General features: G+C 37.8%; 3 protein-coding genes across 4 annotated transcripts in view; 2 read left to right on the forward strand and 1 right to left on the reverse strand.

Moving 5' to 3' along the window:
• Positions 1–929: 929 nt before the first annotated feature.
• Positions 930–3,944, reverse strand: hmgn7 (high mobility group nucleosomal binding domain 7). Of its 2 annotated transcripts, none has more exons than XM_065250546.1 (6): positions 3,786–3,944; positions 2,937–2,963; positions 2,794–2,823; positions 2,466–2,510; positions 2,223–2,330; positions 930–1,783 (listed from the first exon to the last, which is right to left on the reverse strand). In XM_065250546.1, exons 1-6 carry the CDS (start codon positions 3,798–3,800, stop codon positions 1,724–1,726), a joined length of 285 nt encoding a protein of 94 aa, XP_065106618.1. In that variant the 5' UTR covers positions 3,801–3,944; the 3' UTR covers positions 930–1,723. The 2 variants fall into 2 exon arrangements, with proteins under 2 accessions (XP_065106618.1, XP_065106617.1); XM_065250545.1 differs by having other exon boundaries at positions 2,466–2,513; positions 3,786–3,943.
• A 636-nt stretch (positions 3,945–4,580) lies between these two features.
• On the forward strand, positions 4,581–8,131 carry LOC135732482 (uncharacterized). Its single transcript, XM_065250547.1, has 3 exons — positions 4,581–4,796; positions 5,326–5,494; positions 5,965–8,131. Exons 2-3 carry the CDS (start codon positions 5,335–5,337, stop codon positions 6,621–6,623), a joined length of 819 nt encoding a protein of 272 aa, XP_065106619.1. The 5' UTR covers positions 4,581–4,796; positions 5,326–5,334; the 3' UTR covers positions 6,624–8,131.
• Positions 8,132–8,836: 705 nt separating this feature from the next.
• The window catches only part of LOC135732483 (connector enhancer of kinase suppressor of ras 2), a 46,793-nt gene continuing 39,732 nt past the window's right edge, over positions 8,837–15,897 (forward strand). The window contains exon 1 of the mRNA XM_065250548.2: positions 8,837–9,556. Coding sequence (XP_065106620.2) covers positions 9,493–9,556 — 64 coding nt within the window. The 5' untranslated portion in view covers positions 8,837–9,492. The remainder of the gene's footprint in view (positions 9,557–15,897) is intronic.

The following is a 15,897-nucleotide window of genomic DNA, read 5'->3' on the forward strand; positions in this document are numbered from 1 at the left end:
TGATTTTACAACAAATTACTTAAATAGAAATAAAAATGCAAAAATTAAAATGACAAAAAGCAATAAAACTGTTGTAAATATCCAGGCAGTTTGTATTTTGTTTCTGCAAAACAGCATGCCTCAACAGCATATTAATAGGCTGTCAGTCTGTTGCATAGGATGATTCAGACTCAAGAGGTGATGGAGGCATGAACTCATTCATCAACATACATTCATGTCCAGTTTAAATGCAGAGACCAACATTATACAAAATCATTTAAACTAATTTCTTTGTTTGAAAGACATAAAACCACATTTAAAGTGAGTTGTTTGGATCTATTTTATAATGCACAGTGTCTCCGGTTTTTCTTTTCTAACAAACTAAATGTATAAAGTTGACGGAGTATTTTCTGTTCTCAGAAAATATTGTCCTCAGTTTTAGATTATAGTCTTTGATCTATGAAGAGACATGCTTTGCATGAATCCTTTTTTCTATTATTGCCAATTTGAACAGGACCTTTAGCCCCTGAGGAATCTATAGGATGGCTTATCTTGAGAAAGAGGAGCAGAACCAAGTTGCAACGTTTGCAATGCAATGTTTACAGAGAGTGTCACACAAGTAAAAACCTATATCGACACAATTATTAGTGTTACTTATCTGATATTTGCAAATGTTTTACAAATGAGGAACACTGAAGTGATTAGGATCAATTGACAAGATTTAAATGCTGCACGAAACAGCAATATATGTTGCAAAAATACGTGATGTCCTCAGAAATGACATAGGATCTACCATCAAACATAACTGATTATGGAACAGCACTGTTGTGTAGACAATTTTGTGTATTCCTTCCCAAGACATGATTTAATATTTGGAATTTTACTTTTAAGCACACACATCAAACGTAACTAAAAAAAGCTACTGAATTAGTGAAAGACCACAGCAGGCATTTTGAGGAAAACTCCAATGATGGATTTTTATTGAGTGATACTGAGAGCATTATAGGGGACACTTTTTCACAGATGAATTTTCAGTGTTAAAAAAACTCCAAAAAACGCTTAATTTTTTTCTTTAAATCCTATAATTTCAAAAAGTTTCTTTACAACATAAGGTTTTTTTTTTGGCTTCCAAACAAAGTCCCATTTGACTGTTGCAACACATTGTAAAGTTGTTAAGATTCTTAAAAAGCCAGGAGCCACAATCTAATGCTGATCCTGAAATGTAGTACTTTTTCCATTTTTTTTATGCATTTGTTTGATTCATTCCTCATTCTTAAAGACAATCCATTATGTTTAAAAGAAAAAAAAAGAAAACAAACCCCGTACAGAAACGCCACAGACTCCAAAACAACACCACGAGCACTAACAGACATACATACTGAGAGCAGACCATAGCACCACCCAACACCCACCTCCCACTCCAAAACCAAGCTACAGACCATCTGCTTGAAAAACAAAAAAATAAAAACAATAAAACAAAGGATGCCGCCTTTATCACACCTCTCGTGTTGTAGACACCCGATACAGCCGCGGCCGAACACAAGACTCATTAGTCAGCTTTGTTTTTTGTGCTAAAAACCTGAACCAGTATTTACAAATTTGCTGATAAAAATATTCCTCTGGTGGTGATGGGCAGAGAGGAGGTTATTAAGAGAGCTGGAGAGGGAAACTAGGAAGAGAAGAAAAGAGAAAGGGGGATAAAAGGGGAAGAAATAGACGGACGGATAGATGATCAGGCATGGTGCTACTCTGTCTTCGGGTCCTCCTTCTCAGCCTCTGCTGCCTCTTCTGGAGTTTTTTCAACCTGCATAAAAAAGCAACAAACCAATCAGAAGCTTTCTTCACTTGGCTGACTATTTAAAAGTTTTGGTCATCAATGTCTTTCTTCTAAAAGATTTGTGAAATTAGTTTTTGATGTAGTTTGGAAATGTTATATTCAAAAACTGACAGAAATCTTTTTGTCTTGCTCAATTTTGAAGAAATGTTTGTATTGCTGTTATTGTACTTAACCACAGCGTGACGGCAATAATCCAGAATGAAATTTAACAAGATTGTCGGGATATTATGAAGGATATTCTCTACAGCCATACCTTTGTGGCAGAAAACTTTTAAAAGTTTACTTTCTAGCCAACATTTCACCTAAATTTTCTCTGTGTGACTTGTATGTATACTTTATATGTTTATGTATATATGTAACAGATGATTGAAAACTTATACGAGGTACTAATTGGGTGAATAAATACCTCATTGGTCTTAGTCTCCCCATTTTCTGATTGGTTCTCCTCCTTGGATTGATCAGCCTTTGCCTTTGCTTTCTTGTCCTCCTTTTTATCATTCACCTCCTTCTCTTTCTGTCAGCGAGAAAAGCAGAGCAAGACATTAATAAATACAAAGAAATACATGAGATAATGTATTAAATAATGGAGACAGACATTATATTTACTGTGTGAGCACGATATGCATTTATAAAAATGTAATTACTATACCTTGGGAGTCTTTTTGGGTTTAGGTTCGGGTTTTGGAGGTGTTGGCTTCTGAAGGAAAAGAAGACAAAGTCGTTCAAATACACCTATTTTGAGTCAAAATCTCATAACTTACTTAGGTGGATTTATTGGATTGTAATTTTCTTTTAAACACTGCTTATCTGAGATCAGTGTTGGGACTAAATTAGGAACACATCCTTAACTATCAATAATCAAATATGTTGGTAAATTTAAGTTTCTTTATACTTTTTTAGGGTTTCTGAAGACTTCTAAACTAACTTTTTAAAACTAAATAAATATATAAACATTAAGACTTTTAATAAAGACATACCGCTGATAATCTAGCAGACCTTCTCTGAGGCTACAAGGAAAGAAGACAAGTTCATATAAATATGTATGTGGGGAAAGGAACAGTCAGATAATAATATATATGAATGAAAGGGACATTCAGATAATAATATATCTTTTTCTTACCTCCTCCTTGACTTCACCATCAGTTCCCTAAACAAAAACCAAACAAATTTTAAAAGTTAGTCTACAATTATATTTATATAGAAGGCGGTAAAACAGAAGAAAAAAAACATGTAGAGACTGACTGAGATGGGTTGTGCTGTTAAGCATGTTGGTAGAGCCCTAATATGTTTTCATTATGATTTATTAAAGTTTATTTAACCATAAAAGTTGGGCTGAACAGTTTATTAGACAGTAAGAGAACCTGGTTTCTTTTACTTAATATTTTTACAGAGGTATTCCACGAAAGGGATACACATATTTCAATAAGGAGGAGGGGCGCGATTATCCCATCTCAGAGATGCCACCTACCGGCAAGCAGGCGTTATGACACCCCTCTTCCACGGCGAACAAAGAAAATGCATTAAAATTGTTAATAAACGTGACCGACTTTTCTTCAAATCACTACCATTTATAAAATTAGAGTTATCCCCCTATTTTTTAATCCATATTCGACGGCGATTGAGCCACGATCGAGCTTATAATCGTCGGTTTTCGCGTCGGGCTGTGTTGGAGATGGAGAGAGAGAGAGGGCAGCATGGCTGCGGCTGCACGGGCATGAGATCAAGCCGAGCTTCAACACAGCACTGCTCAAGTAAAACCCTCCTGGTGAACGCGGTGCCGTCGACAAAAACACCGCGATTCGGCGTGGAAAATCGCAAAATTAACAACGTTTTTAAACATACCAACTAATCCTAAGGAAGTCGCCTGAATTTTTATTAAAAAAACGTTGTCTCGAGGGCTTCCCAATTTCGCGACTGATTAGTAAGGGCAAAAGTGTAGCCGTTTGCCGCGCTCGGCTTTTCTACATACCTTTCTCTTGGGCATGTTGAGTGTGAGATATTTTTCTTCTTTTATGCAAAACTAACAGGTGATCTTTTGTGATTCGGAGTTCACAGTTCAGGAGACTGTCGTCCGCTATGCACTAATTCTGTAGTAAACACAGGGATACATTAGAGCCAGTGGTTGAATGGGAGGGTGGGGGCGTGGCTATAATGTGATTGATGGGCCGCTTGACCAATCCGCGGGTGTATGGATCAACCACAGAAGAGACAGATTCTTACCTCCGCTGTGCTTTTACGCGCGAAATCCTTAGCGCTAAAAGGAGGTGGAAATCCAGTGAAACCTTCCTGTATTTTTCCCTCCAAACAGCCTAGTTATCCCAATATGATGCAGTGTCACAATGTATTGTAGACAGTGTGTGTTCAAATGTGATAGATGATGAATAGTTCTCGTTTACAGGAGCACAGATCCTCCTTTATAACTCATGTGTGTTGCAGGGCCTTAACAACATCATTTCTGCATCTGTAAAGGAGGCCGAATACTGACAGGATTTTTGAAGCAGGTGGACAGATGGTTGTGCTTGCCTTTATAATGAGCTCTTATATGAAGAATGCATTTTTAATAAAACATTAAAATATTGTGTATGTGCCTGTAATAGAAAAGAGATGAAAAAACACATTCTCACTTCTGCTTTATTTAAACCCGGGCCTAATCTGTGTCAGTGTTTGGGTGTGTGTGAGAGAGAGAGAGAGAGAGAGAGAGAGAGAGAGCGCTATAACTTTAGTAACTTCCTTAGTTAACAGTTATAGACAGTTAAGACCTGGAAGACTAAAGCTCGGAGTAGTAGAAAGAGATAGATAGAGAGAGAGAGATAGATAGAGAGAGAGAGAGAGAGAGAGAGAGAGAGAGAGAGAGAGAGAAGAATAACTGGAAAGGTAGAGCGGTACTACTGTACATTGTACAATACAGGACATTACTGTTACTCGTGAGATATTAGTTTTTTAACCATAAAAACGAGGCAACCCACTCCTCTAAAAAAAGGTAAAGATCTTTCTTTCTTTCTTATAACACAAAAACAACTGACAATGCATTTATTATATTAATAACTGATTACATTGAATTATTAAAGTGTTTTAGATTTGTGTGTTTGATCAAATGATTATTATGTGATATACAAACAGATCATCATATAAGGTTTATAGTGAAATTTGAGTGATAATCCAAAGTTTAAATTTGCTTTTAATTTGTAGCTTCTGTTAAAAGACGACTTCTGCTTGTTATCAGGGTAACATTAAATCTAATTTTAGTTTTACTGTTAATTTATTAAGGAAGGAAGCGCAGCCACTGTGCAGAATGTGTGGGTTTTGGGTGTGCTAAATTATTGAGTTATTCGGTATGATATACATTGCATAAACTGATATGTTTTATTCCTCAGTTTGATTTTGACATCAGCTGCTTGAATTTACACTATTACATTTTTTTCTGCTTGATTATATTCTGTTTTTGTACTTGATTCAATTTGAAAGCAAATCTGTAAAGCATATTCACTGACAGCTGTTTCTGTGTATAGGTGGCTACCATGCTCGGAGAAGCTTTCCTTCATGTTCTAAACAGCAAAGAAGATACAAAAAATCATGGTGGACGCACTGACGCACAATCACGCAACCCTACGAACCGCCCTGAAGCTTGTATGGCCAATGGCGCTGTCAGATCACCTTTGACATCACGAACAGTGAGAGGTGAGAAACCACAGAATTATCGGTTTAAAGGTTAAGTTTCATTTACATATGTGAAATGATCTGACTAGTTACAACCCTATGGTTACAACGGGATGGTGCAATATCTCATTCGTGTACCTAGTTCTTACTGTTCATATATGTAAAAACATTAAGTTCAGGAAGGGAGTGTGATGCTGGTGAGAAAAGTCACATTAGTGCAAGTGTTAAATTGGGTAGAGAACAATATAGAGCCTTACAGAGTATAGTATAAATTTTAAGTTGTGTAATAATGCAAAAAATAAGATAATGTAACAATGGCTAAACAACATATAAGATTAGTGAATGAGATGTTGTTGTAATATTCATAGTAATAAAGACGTATTAGTACTTCTTTATTTAGATGAGGACCAAAATGCATTAAACTCACTTAAATGAGATGAGGTTATGAGGTTGGTTATTTAGGTTCATGACACATTTTCTCATCCTGTCAGCTGGCAGGCCTGAAGGCCTGGAAAAGCTGGGGCCTTGCCGGGCCTCTGCACCCAGCAATGCCGTGTCCATTCTCAGCTGCAGTGGTGAAGATCACTTGGGCATGACGTTGTATTGCTCCTGGTGCTGTCCCAGCTTTTATAAGGATTATCCGGACCTCAGACTTGCAGGCGACCGGCTGGAGCATTGGAGTCCTCATAACCCAGGCCTGCTTAGCCCACAGGACGACGGTCCACTGCTACAGTCTCAGGACCTGAGCTCTCTGGAACCTTCTTTGGATCAAAGTCAACAGGCAAAGACAGGAACCCAGCAGGATGAGGGCTATCTTGTCATGGAGAATGGTCAAGGCCCAAGCTGGGAGAGAAGGCTGACCAACTCCATGTTAAATGGTTATCTGGAAGTCCAAATGCTGGAGGTGTTTTGTCAGCACATGCAAAACATGGCATGCTGTGGATCTTCATTGCTTGGCACTGATGTCATGCCAACACTGGCACCCACCAGCCTGAATGTACAGAAGGAACCGAGAGCCAATCAAGAAGAGCAGCTGAATTCTTCATCCAATAATGTTGTGCGATACTGGAGCACCTGTTCAGCTCCAGCCACATCACACTTCAGCTCACCTGTGCTGCGGATTTCGGAAGCTGACGAGCCACCTGCATAAACACATACACACTCATCATGACATCATCACTTCCTGTCCTCACGATACAATATTTGGGTTTAATTACGGGGAATCAATAATGGTAATTGAGGAAAAAAATTGTCAAAAAAAAGTCCCTAGCTGCGATACCCTTTTTAAAAAAGGACACCTTTGCACCTAAAGAGTCCACATTATTATCTCAAAGGTACATACTGGTACCAAATGTATACATATCTGCACCTAAATTGTACAGTACATATTAGGACCTTTTGAAGTGTCAAAAATTTTGACAATTTTTTCCTCAATTTTTTGTTGGATTTTGTATTTTTGTTTTATAAAAAATATGCTTATCATTTAATATGAATGAAGCTCTATTTATAATATTTGTGGCATAAATTATATTACCACAAATAATTTTGACCCATCCCAAAAAGTATATATTTTTTATTAAGGGCATTTAGGGGATGAACAATTTAAAAGAGTTTTAAAATTATAGCCACAAACATTGAGTAAGATAAAAATTGCTTAAAACATTATAAAATAATATTAAATTTTTATGCAACTTACAAATGAGGAACATCACAAGCAATTTGCCAAGTGCTAACAGTATTTGTCCTACACAACGCAAGTTTATAATAACTGCAAGATTAGTACATAAGCTACAGCAGAAGTGAAATGCAGTAAAGTAGAGAAAGAGAAGAAGAGAAACTGTATACAGATTCTGATTTAGTGGACCTTAATTTTGTATTATAATAATAGCAAATATAAAAGCCTTGCCACCAAAGGCCAGCAGCTCCTGTCCAGCAAACCTTGGTGTCACCAAGCAGACTTTGACACTTAAGAAACAATATACAAACCTCATAAATTACAACCTGTAACTGACTGAATATATTAAAAAAAATTCTGACACCATTTCAACATTACAGATGTTGAAATTGACTTTACTCATTAACCTCTCTGTTTTTACTGTAAATTTTATTCATCATTGTATATTTTAAAGAAAAGGAACCAAAAAACAAGCAGTCATGTGAAAATTATGTAACAACGTTTATAAATGTTATCACTTCCTTCTGAACAACCAATCAGACCTGCTGCTGTATACAGCTTTCATTTTCCTTGTATTGACTTTTGAAACGTCATCAAGTCCTGTTTTGTACATGATGCCATAATTAATGAATTTATATTAGGATAATGTAAAGATAATTGTGAGATAATGTAAACAGTAACTGTGAAATTGGTTAATATTTTGTGTTACATCGCCACCTGTTGTTCTTATTGATACAGTACACTGAGGAATAGAACAATCGTTAGGGCGCCCTCTAATGGGAGCTTTTGGAACGGCGCCCAATGTCACCACGAAGGGTTATGTCATATTGCATATGTCATTAGGCTTCATTGTCGTAAGACTTAATTTGTTTCATACTACTTCGATGTTTACAAATAAAATACACATAATCTTATATTTTATACGTAAAATGAACCTTGAAATATGAATAAAGCAATGTAATTCTATTCTATATGCATTTGTCATCAATTTTGCTGACAAACTCAGTTTGACGTCTCTCTGACGTCATGTTAAGGGAGGTATTAACGTGACAGGCAATGGCCCATGAGAAATAATGAATGTGTTTATGTGTGAGCGTGCCTGTGTGCACGCTGATACCCTGGCACTGGTACACAGAAACCAAAATCATAGTATCATCAGCAGGATTAACTGAGTGTTAACTGTAACTGTAAACGCGTGTGTATTCTTATTATATCTCTGTGTGTTTGTGTGTGTGTGAGGGAGAGAGAAATTGAAATTGAGCGAGAGAGAGAGATATCTGTGCCAACATGGCTACTTCACACTCTTGTAGTTGCTCTGTGGGCATCTAAACAGGCTCTTTAGCCTGGCACCATGAGGCAGATGGACTCTCTACCCCCTCCTCTCTCTCTCTCTCTCTCTCTCTCTCTCTCTCTCTCTCTCTCTCTCTCTCTCTCTCTCTCTCTCTCTCTCTCTCTTTACACAAGTCCAGGAAATTTACCATGCCAGAATGGCATTTAATTTTATCTTCACCATATTTGATGTCCGTAGTGGCACAGGAATGTTAAACGCATACATGACTAAAGCTTTCTGTCTGCCTTGTTTTTCTGGGTCTCTCCAATCATTTTAACAGGACATACTCTGTTCTCTGTCTATTTTATCGGGTGACCCGGTTTCCCTGGCTTGGTTGGTTACGGTTACCTCACTCCGCTGCGCAGCTATTGGTTCAGAAGTCGCACACTCCGATTTTCCTATACGAGTGTATTGGGCTGCGGTGACGTAAGCGAGCGGGCGCGCAATTTTTTTCCAGGCGCGAACCGGAGAGCTAGATCGCGCAGAAGTGGTCCAACCTAAAAAGAGACCGTTACGCATACAAATACGCGTCCCGAGTAGCCGTTTGCCAACACTCGTGTGTTTCTCGCCCTCAGTATAGCACCCAGTGGAGCTGCTCGGTTTTTATCGGTAGTGTCACCGAACAGTCCCCACTCTCACGGAACCGCTGACCCATGTGATACTGCAGCGTTGCGAGTGTGAAAGGGAGGGGGTGCGATAGACACATTTTTTTTCTGCATCTCTGCTCGGTAGACTGAAGAAGCAGGTGCACGCTCTGGAGAGCGAGAAAGTGAGAGAGGCTGATCGAGAGAGGGAGAGTTGGAGGGGGGCGGGGTAGAGTCGCGCGCGTGGATCTCTCACCGTCGCAGTCCTTCGCGAGGATGTATCCAAAGGCTATGCTCCTACCGCGCGCGCGTCGCTGTCCATGCAACGGAATCACATGTGCACCCGTGATCTAACGGTTCGGTTCCAAGGGGTTCGGATGGTCCGCGCGCTCCATAAAGAAGTCATTCGGGAAATCAACGCGCACCAGCCATGGCGCTGGTCATGGAACCCATCAGCAAATGGTCTCCAAAGCAGGTGCTGGACTGGATGAAAGGTAAAAATTTGTGCGATTAATACCCCCATCGCTTCGCGTTTTCGCTGTATGACATATAGCCAGGGATACTCGTTGCATGCACGATATAGACTGATGAGAGTCTCGCGTGCAGGGAGGTATTGATCGCGCTGGTGTGCCATTTTGCGACTCTGTTCGGCGCACCATGGTATGTGTGATCCGCACAGAGCAACACGCGCGTCGCGCAAGAGGGGGTGTGCGTGTGGTCTATGGATGCGTGATGTGTGTCTGTGTGCGCGCGCACGCGTGTTTTGCAAGTAGATGAGCAAAAAAGCATTTTAATGACACGAAGAACGACATTGCTTTTGATGCAATACCTCAACACACACTTACACTCTTGCGCACTTAGAGATAAAGTGCAAATAAGAGAGAGAGAGAGCTTTCAGCTTAAGTGAACGAATGTCGCTCACTCATAGTGAAAACTAGCACCATGGACAGAACCAGGCCGTCGCGCGCTGTCCCTGTTTCTCTGTGCTGCGGTGCGGATGCGCGTAACCTCGGCACCAGAAGAGGTATGACGGTATGTGTGCAAACCAGCTGAGCCTCGGCAGTTCCCCCCACCCCATGTATACATGGAAGAAGGAATATGGGACGAATGCCGCTTGCAGACAGTTAAAGTCAAGCAGTTAGAGCTCAGGGGCATGGCATAGTGAAAGAGAAATTGACAATCTGTGTGTGATGTCAAACCCCTTTCCATTAATGCCATGCTTTTCTGTGGAGATGATGACACATAGAGACACGCTGATCGATGTTAGACAGTTCCCACTATAAGTAGAGCACAATGAGGCAGCTGTGGTGGAGAGACAGAACACCAAAATACCAACAAAATCAGAGCTAATGTAAAGTGAAGTTTAAGGGCATTAGTGCACCTGACATTCACCTGCTCATAATATCTACCCAATGAACAATTTAAAGGTCAGGTCTTTACCACTTACATGATAACGAACAAGTGTACACGGAAAGAACAATAATGGTTTTGATCCTTATGTCCAAAACAGCCATTTTGCTAATTCTAAACCCACATGAGGGACAACCAAACCCCATCCTGTGTCCATTCATTTTCTATTAACTGCTAAAAGCCGGTAGCTCTGCCCATATTGCATGATCTCTCTCATTGCTATGATTGGTACAGAAATAGTGTTTTATCTTTTGAAATGCAAAAAGCTATCTAACCAGTGAACCAGTTCTGTGTTTTGTAGAACTAGGTTTCACGGCCAGTTGTGCAGGATGGTTTCCATTTTCAGAAACTCTGTCCCTCGTTTCGAATAATGACCGAACTGTAAAGCAGCTGCTTGTAGATCATTTTCAGAATTATTGCTGACATGGAAGTCCTCGGTGCACCTGATCCACGGGTCAGTCTGCTGGGACTGACTCTTGTTATTTTCAGCCTCAGCATCTGATTGTCTTAGAGGTTTTAAACAAGCAATGTTTTAATTTATTGGTTACTACATATTTACTTTTTACTGCTTTGCATTTATTGTTTGCTGTGTTGGGCCAGCTGCCATTGCATTTTTTTTGTGATATGTTTTGTGTAATATTGTTCTGTGATATGTTTGTTTTGCTTATTGGCAGAATGACAAAAGCTTGACCTGGTGCAGAGATATGCATGCACTGATGATCTCTGTATAAGCTGCTACCTCTAACATTACAGCTGTAATATAAAACTGCAACCACTTTTGACCTTTACAGCTTACATTTGAAAAACCATAATGCAGCTTGGGGCGTGATAAAGTTTTGAGGCCTGTGATGACTGTTAAGACAAGTTATGCATTTGGCACTGTTTTAGTGGATGGTGCGATCATGGTAAAGATTAGAGTGCATTTATTACTGGCCTGGGTCAGTTTTGTTAATATATTCCAGATAACATTGGCAACGCACGTACTGCGTGGAATTTGTGTTACTGCTATGAATCTTCAAGAGTTCATTGGTTCTATTGCTCTTCCCCGTTTACTTATCCCTGCATATATCTTCACTATTCTCTGTTATCAAAATGAGCCCACACTCCATAAACCACTGGCTCACCTGCTTCCTCCAATAAAACCTTACAAGAGATATATCGGTTTCATTTGCAAACGTATTAAACTTGTTTGTATTCTGCAGTTGTATTGGTATGCAGTTTTATTGTCACTTTGAGATTTTGTTTTAATATCCGAGTCTTTTTGGTGCACGTGGAGGTAATCAAACGCAATATATCTTTATTGTGTGTTTTTTATTGTTAGTCTCTTTGGTAAGGAAGCTTTTACAAATACAATATGAATATTATATTGCCTTGGACAGTAGTTCAAATTTAGTCTATGTTCAGAATAGCGTACTACCATACTGTTAACCCTCATTCAGACCAGCAGCGACGTTCATTGAATACTAGGGCTGTCACTAACACTATTTTTATATCAACTAATCTATCGATTCATTTATCGATTAATCGATTATTCTAAACAAATAATTTACCACCAAAATATTAACATTAAATCAAATCCTAATGTTATTCTTTTAACGTGGCATACTCTTTTTTTATTGTATATAATTACTATTTATTAACTGTATATATATTTATTTTGTCTGTCAAAAGATTAATTGCGATTAATCACATACAAAATAAAAGTTTGTTTTTGCATAATATATGTGTGTGTGCACTGTGTGTAATTATTTTGAGTATATAAATACACACACATGAATGTATGTATTTAAGAAACATTTACAGTTATATATACTTATATTTTGATATATTTTATTTGATATATAAATCCAAAATAAATACATAAATAACATGTTTTTTTAAATTTTCTTAAATGTATTTGTGTGTTTATATATACATAATAATTACACATAATACACACGCAAATATATTATGCAAACACAAACTTTTATTTTGTATGCGATTATTTGCGATTAATCTTTTGACAGCCCTAATATTTATATTTATAATGTATTGTGATTCATTATGTCATCAAAAGAGAGAACAATGTCAAATTTACTGTGCCTTCCATAGACGCTGTATCAGAAAACACCCTCGCATTAGCGTTAAGTATAGTATTTGTTTAATGAAAAAGAGGCCGAAACAATGCCGTAAGGGGCTTGCCATAGTGAGGTCGTGCGTGTCATCACAACCAGAAGTTATGGTTCAGTTCTTTGACATAGGGTCAACATTCACAATGAGAAATTTCGGCAAACTGGACTGACGCAGCAATCAGGGAGCTTGTCACTATCAGTGCTGAAGCTGAGATCATTCACCAGCATGAGTCAAGGACAAGGTTGAATCAATGTTTAATTACCTTTTGATTTTGCAAATTGAATCAACGTTGAACAAAAACCGAAATTTTTTCAACCAAATTTTAACGTTAACTTTAAGGCATTTTATTAACCTTTTGCAAGTGTTTAGCATTAACTGTTGTATCAATGTTGTTTCAACCATTATTTCAACCATATTTCAACGTTGACGCAGATAAATCGATAAATAAATTCCAGTCCTCGTGACCCTTTTCTTTAAAAAGAACAGCAGATTTTAAAAGTTCTGCCTAAAAGGATGAGTTAATACACACAAAAAACCTTACATTTTCATCCTGAATAGCCCCCTTATGTTTTCTCTTCAGATGTTCATGCATCGAGCTGGTACTGCTGTGATATGCTAACGGAACCTTACAGAGTTTACAAACCAGCCTTTTATTACAGCTAATCTGAAGTACTGCCATACTGTGGACCCCTTTGGCCTTTGATAACTTTTGCAGACTAACTCATTTGTTTCTGCACTCGTCCCTGCTTTATCCATCATCTTTGAAAACAGCAGACTGTTGGAGACAACGATAGACATAAGGTTTTACGCCTACTAGTGGTGTGGAGGAAATGGTAGTTATTTTAGCATGAGAACAAATTTTTAAAGGTAATGGAATCTATTATAAATATTGTTGTCGACTAATTATCAGTTTCAACGCAGTCGATTGTATCGACCAATCGCCACAGTTCTATAAAATACTCAACTCCGGCCTATGTTGTCAGAATCGGTTAAACGCTGTGCCGATTTTTTACCAAAGTTCTATAAGTGCACAGAAGAAGAATTGAATGAAAGATGGCACGTTTAAGTCAAGGGCAAGAGTTTTTTTTACCTGGTTAAAGCAGGTGTGCTGAATATATTATGACATTGACTGAATTTTTGAGCCCTTTTTATTCAGAAAGGAGAATAAAGAGAGACTGGAAATTCAATTTTTGCATAAACTTAAGAGGGTTTCGCATTGAAAAATTTATTAAGTACCAATGACATTTGTAAAATAAGACATTTTAAAATAACTAACTAACCTTTTCATGCCATTAAAGTGAACGGAACCTATACATAACCTGATCAAAAATGCTCATTTTCAAGAAAACACGTCAGACATGGGGTTTTGGATTTGAGCTCTTCAAATATAAATAATCCTTTTCTCAGAAGTACATATGCACATGCACATAGCATACTTTTGTTTGAAATGTTTAATGCCTCACATATACTGCAATGACAAAAAATATAATGCATAGTTTGCTTTAAAGAGTACACTAGTTTGTATTGCGAATATATCATTCTTCCCATATAGGACATAGAGGAGATATAAACGAACAGTGGGGCTCGTGACTGCTCATCCGAGGGGCGCAAATTCAAAATAAGTGTTCGGAGTGTTATGTGTGTTGCTTGTGTTTTCAAAATATGTGTTTGTTGCGTCATGTGAACCATGTGCATCACGTGTTTTGTCAAAATAAGTGTCTGCTGCACACTCGTCAAAACCATTTATGATAAAAGAGACGCTCACGTTCACAAAATACATGCAAATAACTCCATTAACAGTAAACTCTGATTACGCATGAGAATATGTGAGTATCTGGCAAACGCGAGCGTCTCTTTTATCATAAACCCTTTAGACGGGTCTGCAGCAGGCACTTATTTTGGTGAGACGCGTGATGCACACACACAGGATCTCTCAACAGAACACATATTTTGAAATTACAAACCACACACCTGACGGGCTACATACATGTTGTGACGAACTTCGCATCGAGCACCCTCGAAAAAGAAGTCACCAGCCGCCACTGGATATGACCAAAGGGACATTTGTAAAAATAAGACATCTTTATATAACTAACAAACCTTTTCATTGCCATTAAAGTGAACTGAATCTACACATAACCTGATCAAAAATGCTCATTTACAAGAAAACATGTCAGACATAGGGGGTTTTGCATTTGGGCTCTTCAAATATAAATAATTCTTTTCTCAGAAGTACATATGTACATGTGATCATGTGTCAACAAAGTAGCATACTGTTTATACCTTACATATAATAACAGTGAAACAAAAATATAATGCATAGATTGCTGTAAACAGTACACTAGTTTGTATTTCTAAAATATATCATTCTTGCCATAGAGGACATTACATAAACAAAAGGTTATTAAAATTGAAACCTTTTTAAAATGGCCCATCCACAACTTTTGTTTCAACCCAATTTGCGTCACTCAGGAATGAAATATCACATAGTAAATGTCACGTGATCACATAGTGAAAATCACGTGATAATATAGTCAAATATCACGAAAACTTCCAAATCCTTACAGTTTCCAATGTGAAGACTGAAAGCTCAGAGGTCAGGCCAGTTTATACTATAAATTTGGTTTAAACATACTTTTCTGTGTTGATTCAGGCAATAAAAAAGACTGATTTGATAAAGGCCTTCATTTAATAAAGCCAAACAAATTGAGTGCACTGCAAGAGAAAGTGCTCAGCTCTCCCACACCTTACCAGAGCTGAACGTTTAAGCACTTCATGATGTGCTCAAGGTCAGATTTTAACTTGAAAAAAAGAAAGCTGCAGTCTTTCATTATTTTAAATGATCGCTCACCCACATGCATAAAGCAAAAACCAACTTTACTGAAATCACGCAGTACATAAATATTACTATCATCTACGCAGCAATTTCTATAGAGATTTTAAATGTTTAGATAGCAAGAATGATTTAAGGAAATTTTCACATGCTTAGCAATCAAATAACCACCTATATAAGTCTCTTTAACTCTGTCATGTTTTAGTCATACGTAAGTCCTGCTGACCTGAATGGAGAAGAAAGAGCAATATCTACAAAGTCGCTGGGCCACAATAAAACCACATTTGTGACACTGGAACACAAAACCAGTCATACGTTGCATCGATAGCAATGTAGCAATAATACATTGTATGGGTCTAAATTATTGATTTTTTAATGTTAAAAACCATTAGGATATTAAGTAAAGATCATGTTACATGTAAATAATTTCTACTGTAAATATAAAAAATGTATTTATCATTAGTAATATGTGTAGCTAAG

Source organism: Paramisgurnus dabryanus, chromosome 5, assembly GCF_030506205.2.
Source record: "Paramisgurnus dabryanus chromosome 5, PD_genome_1.1, whole genome shotgun sequence".
NCBI classification, from domain to species: Eukaryota; Metazoa; Chordata; class Actinopteri; order Cypriniformes; family Cobitidae; genus Paramisgurnus; species Paramisgurnus dabryanus.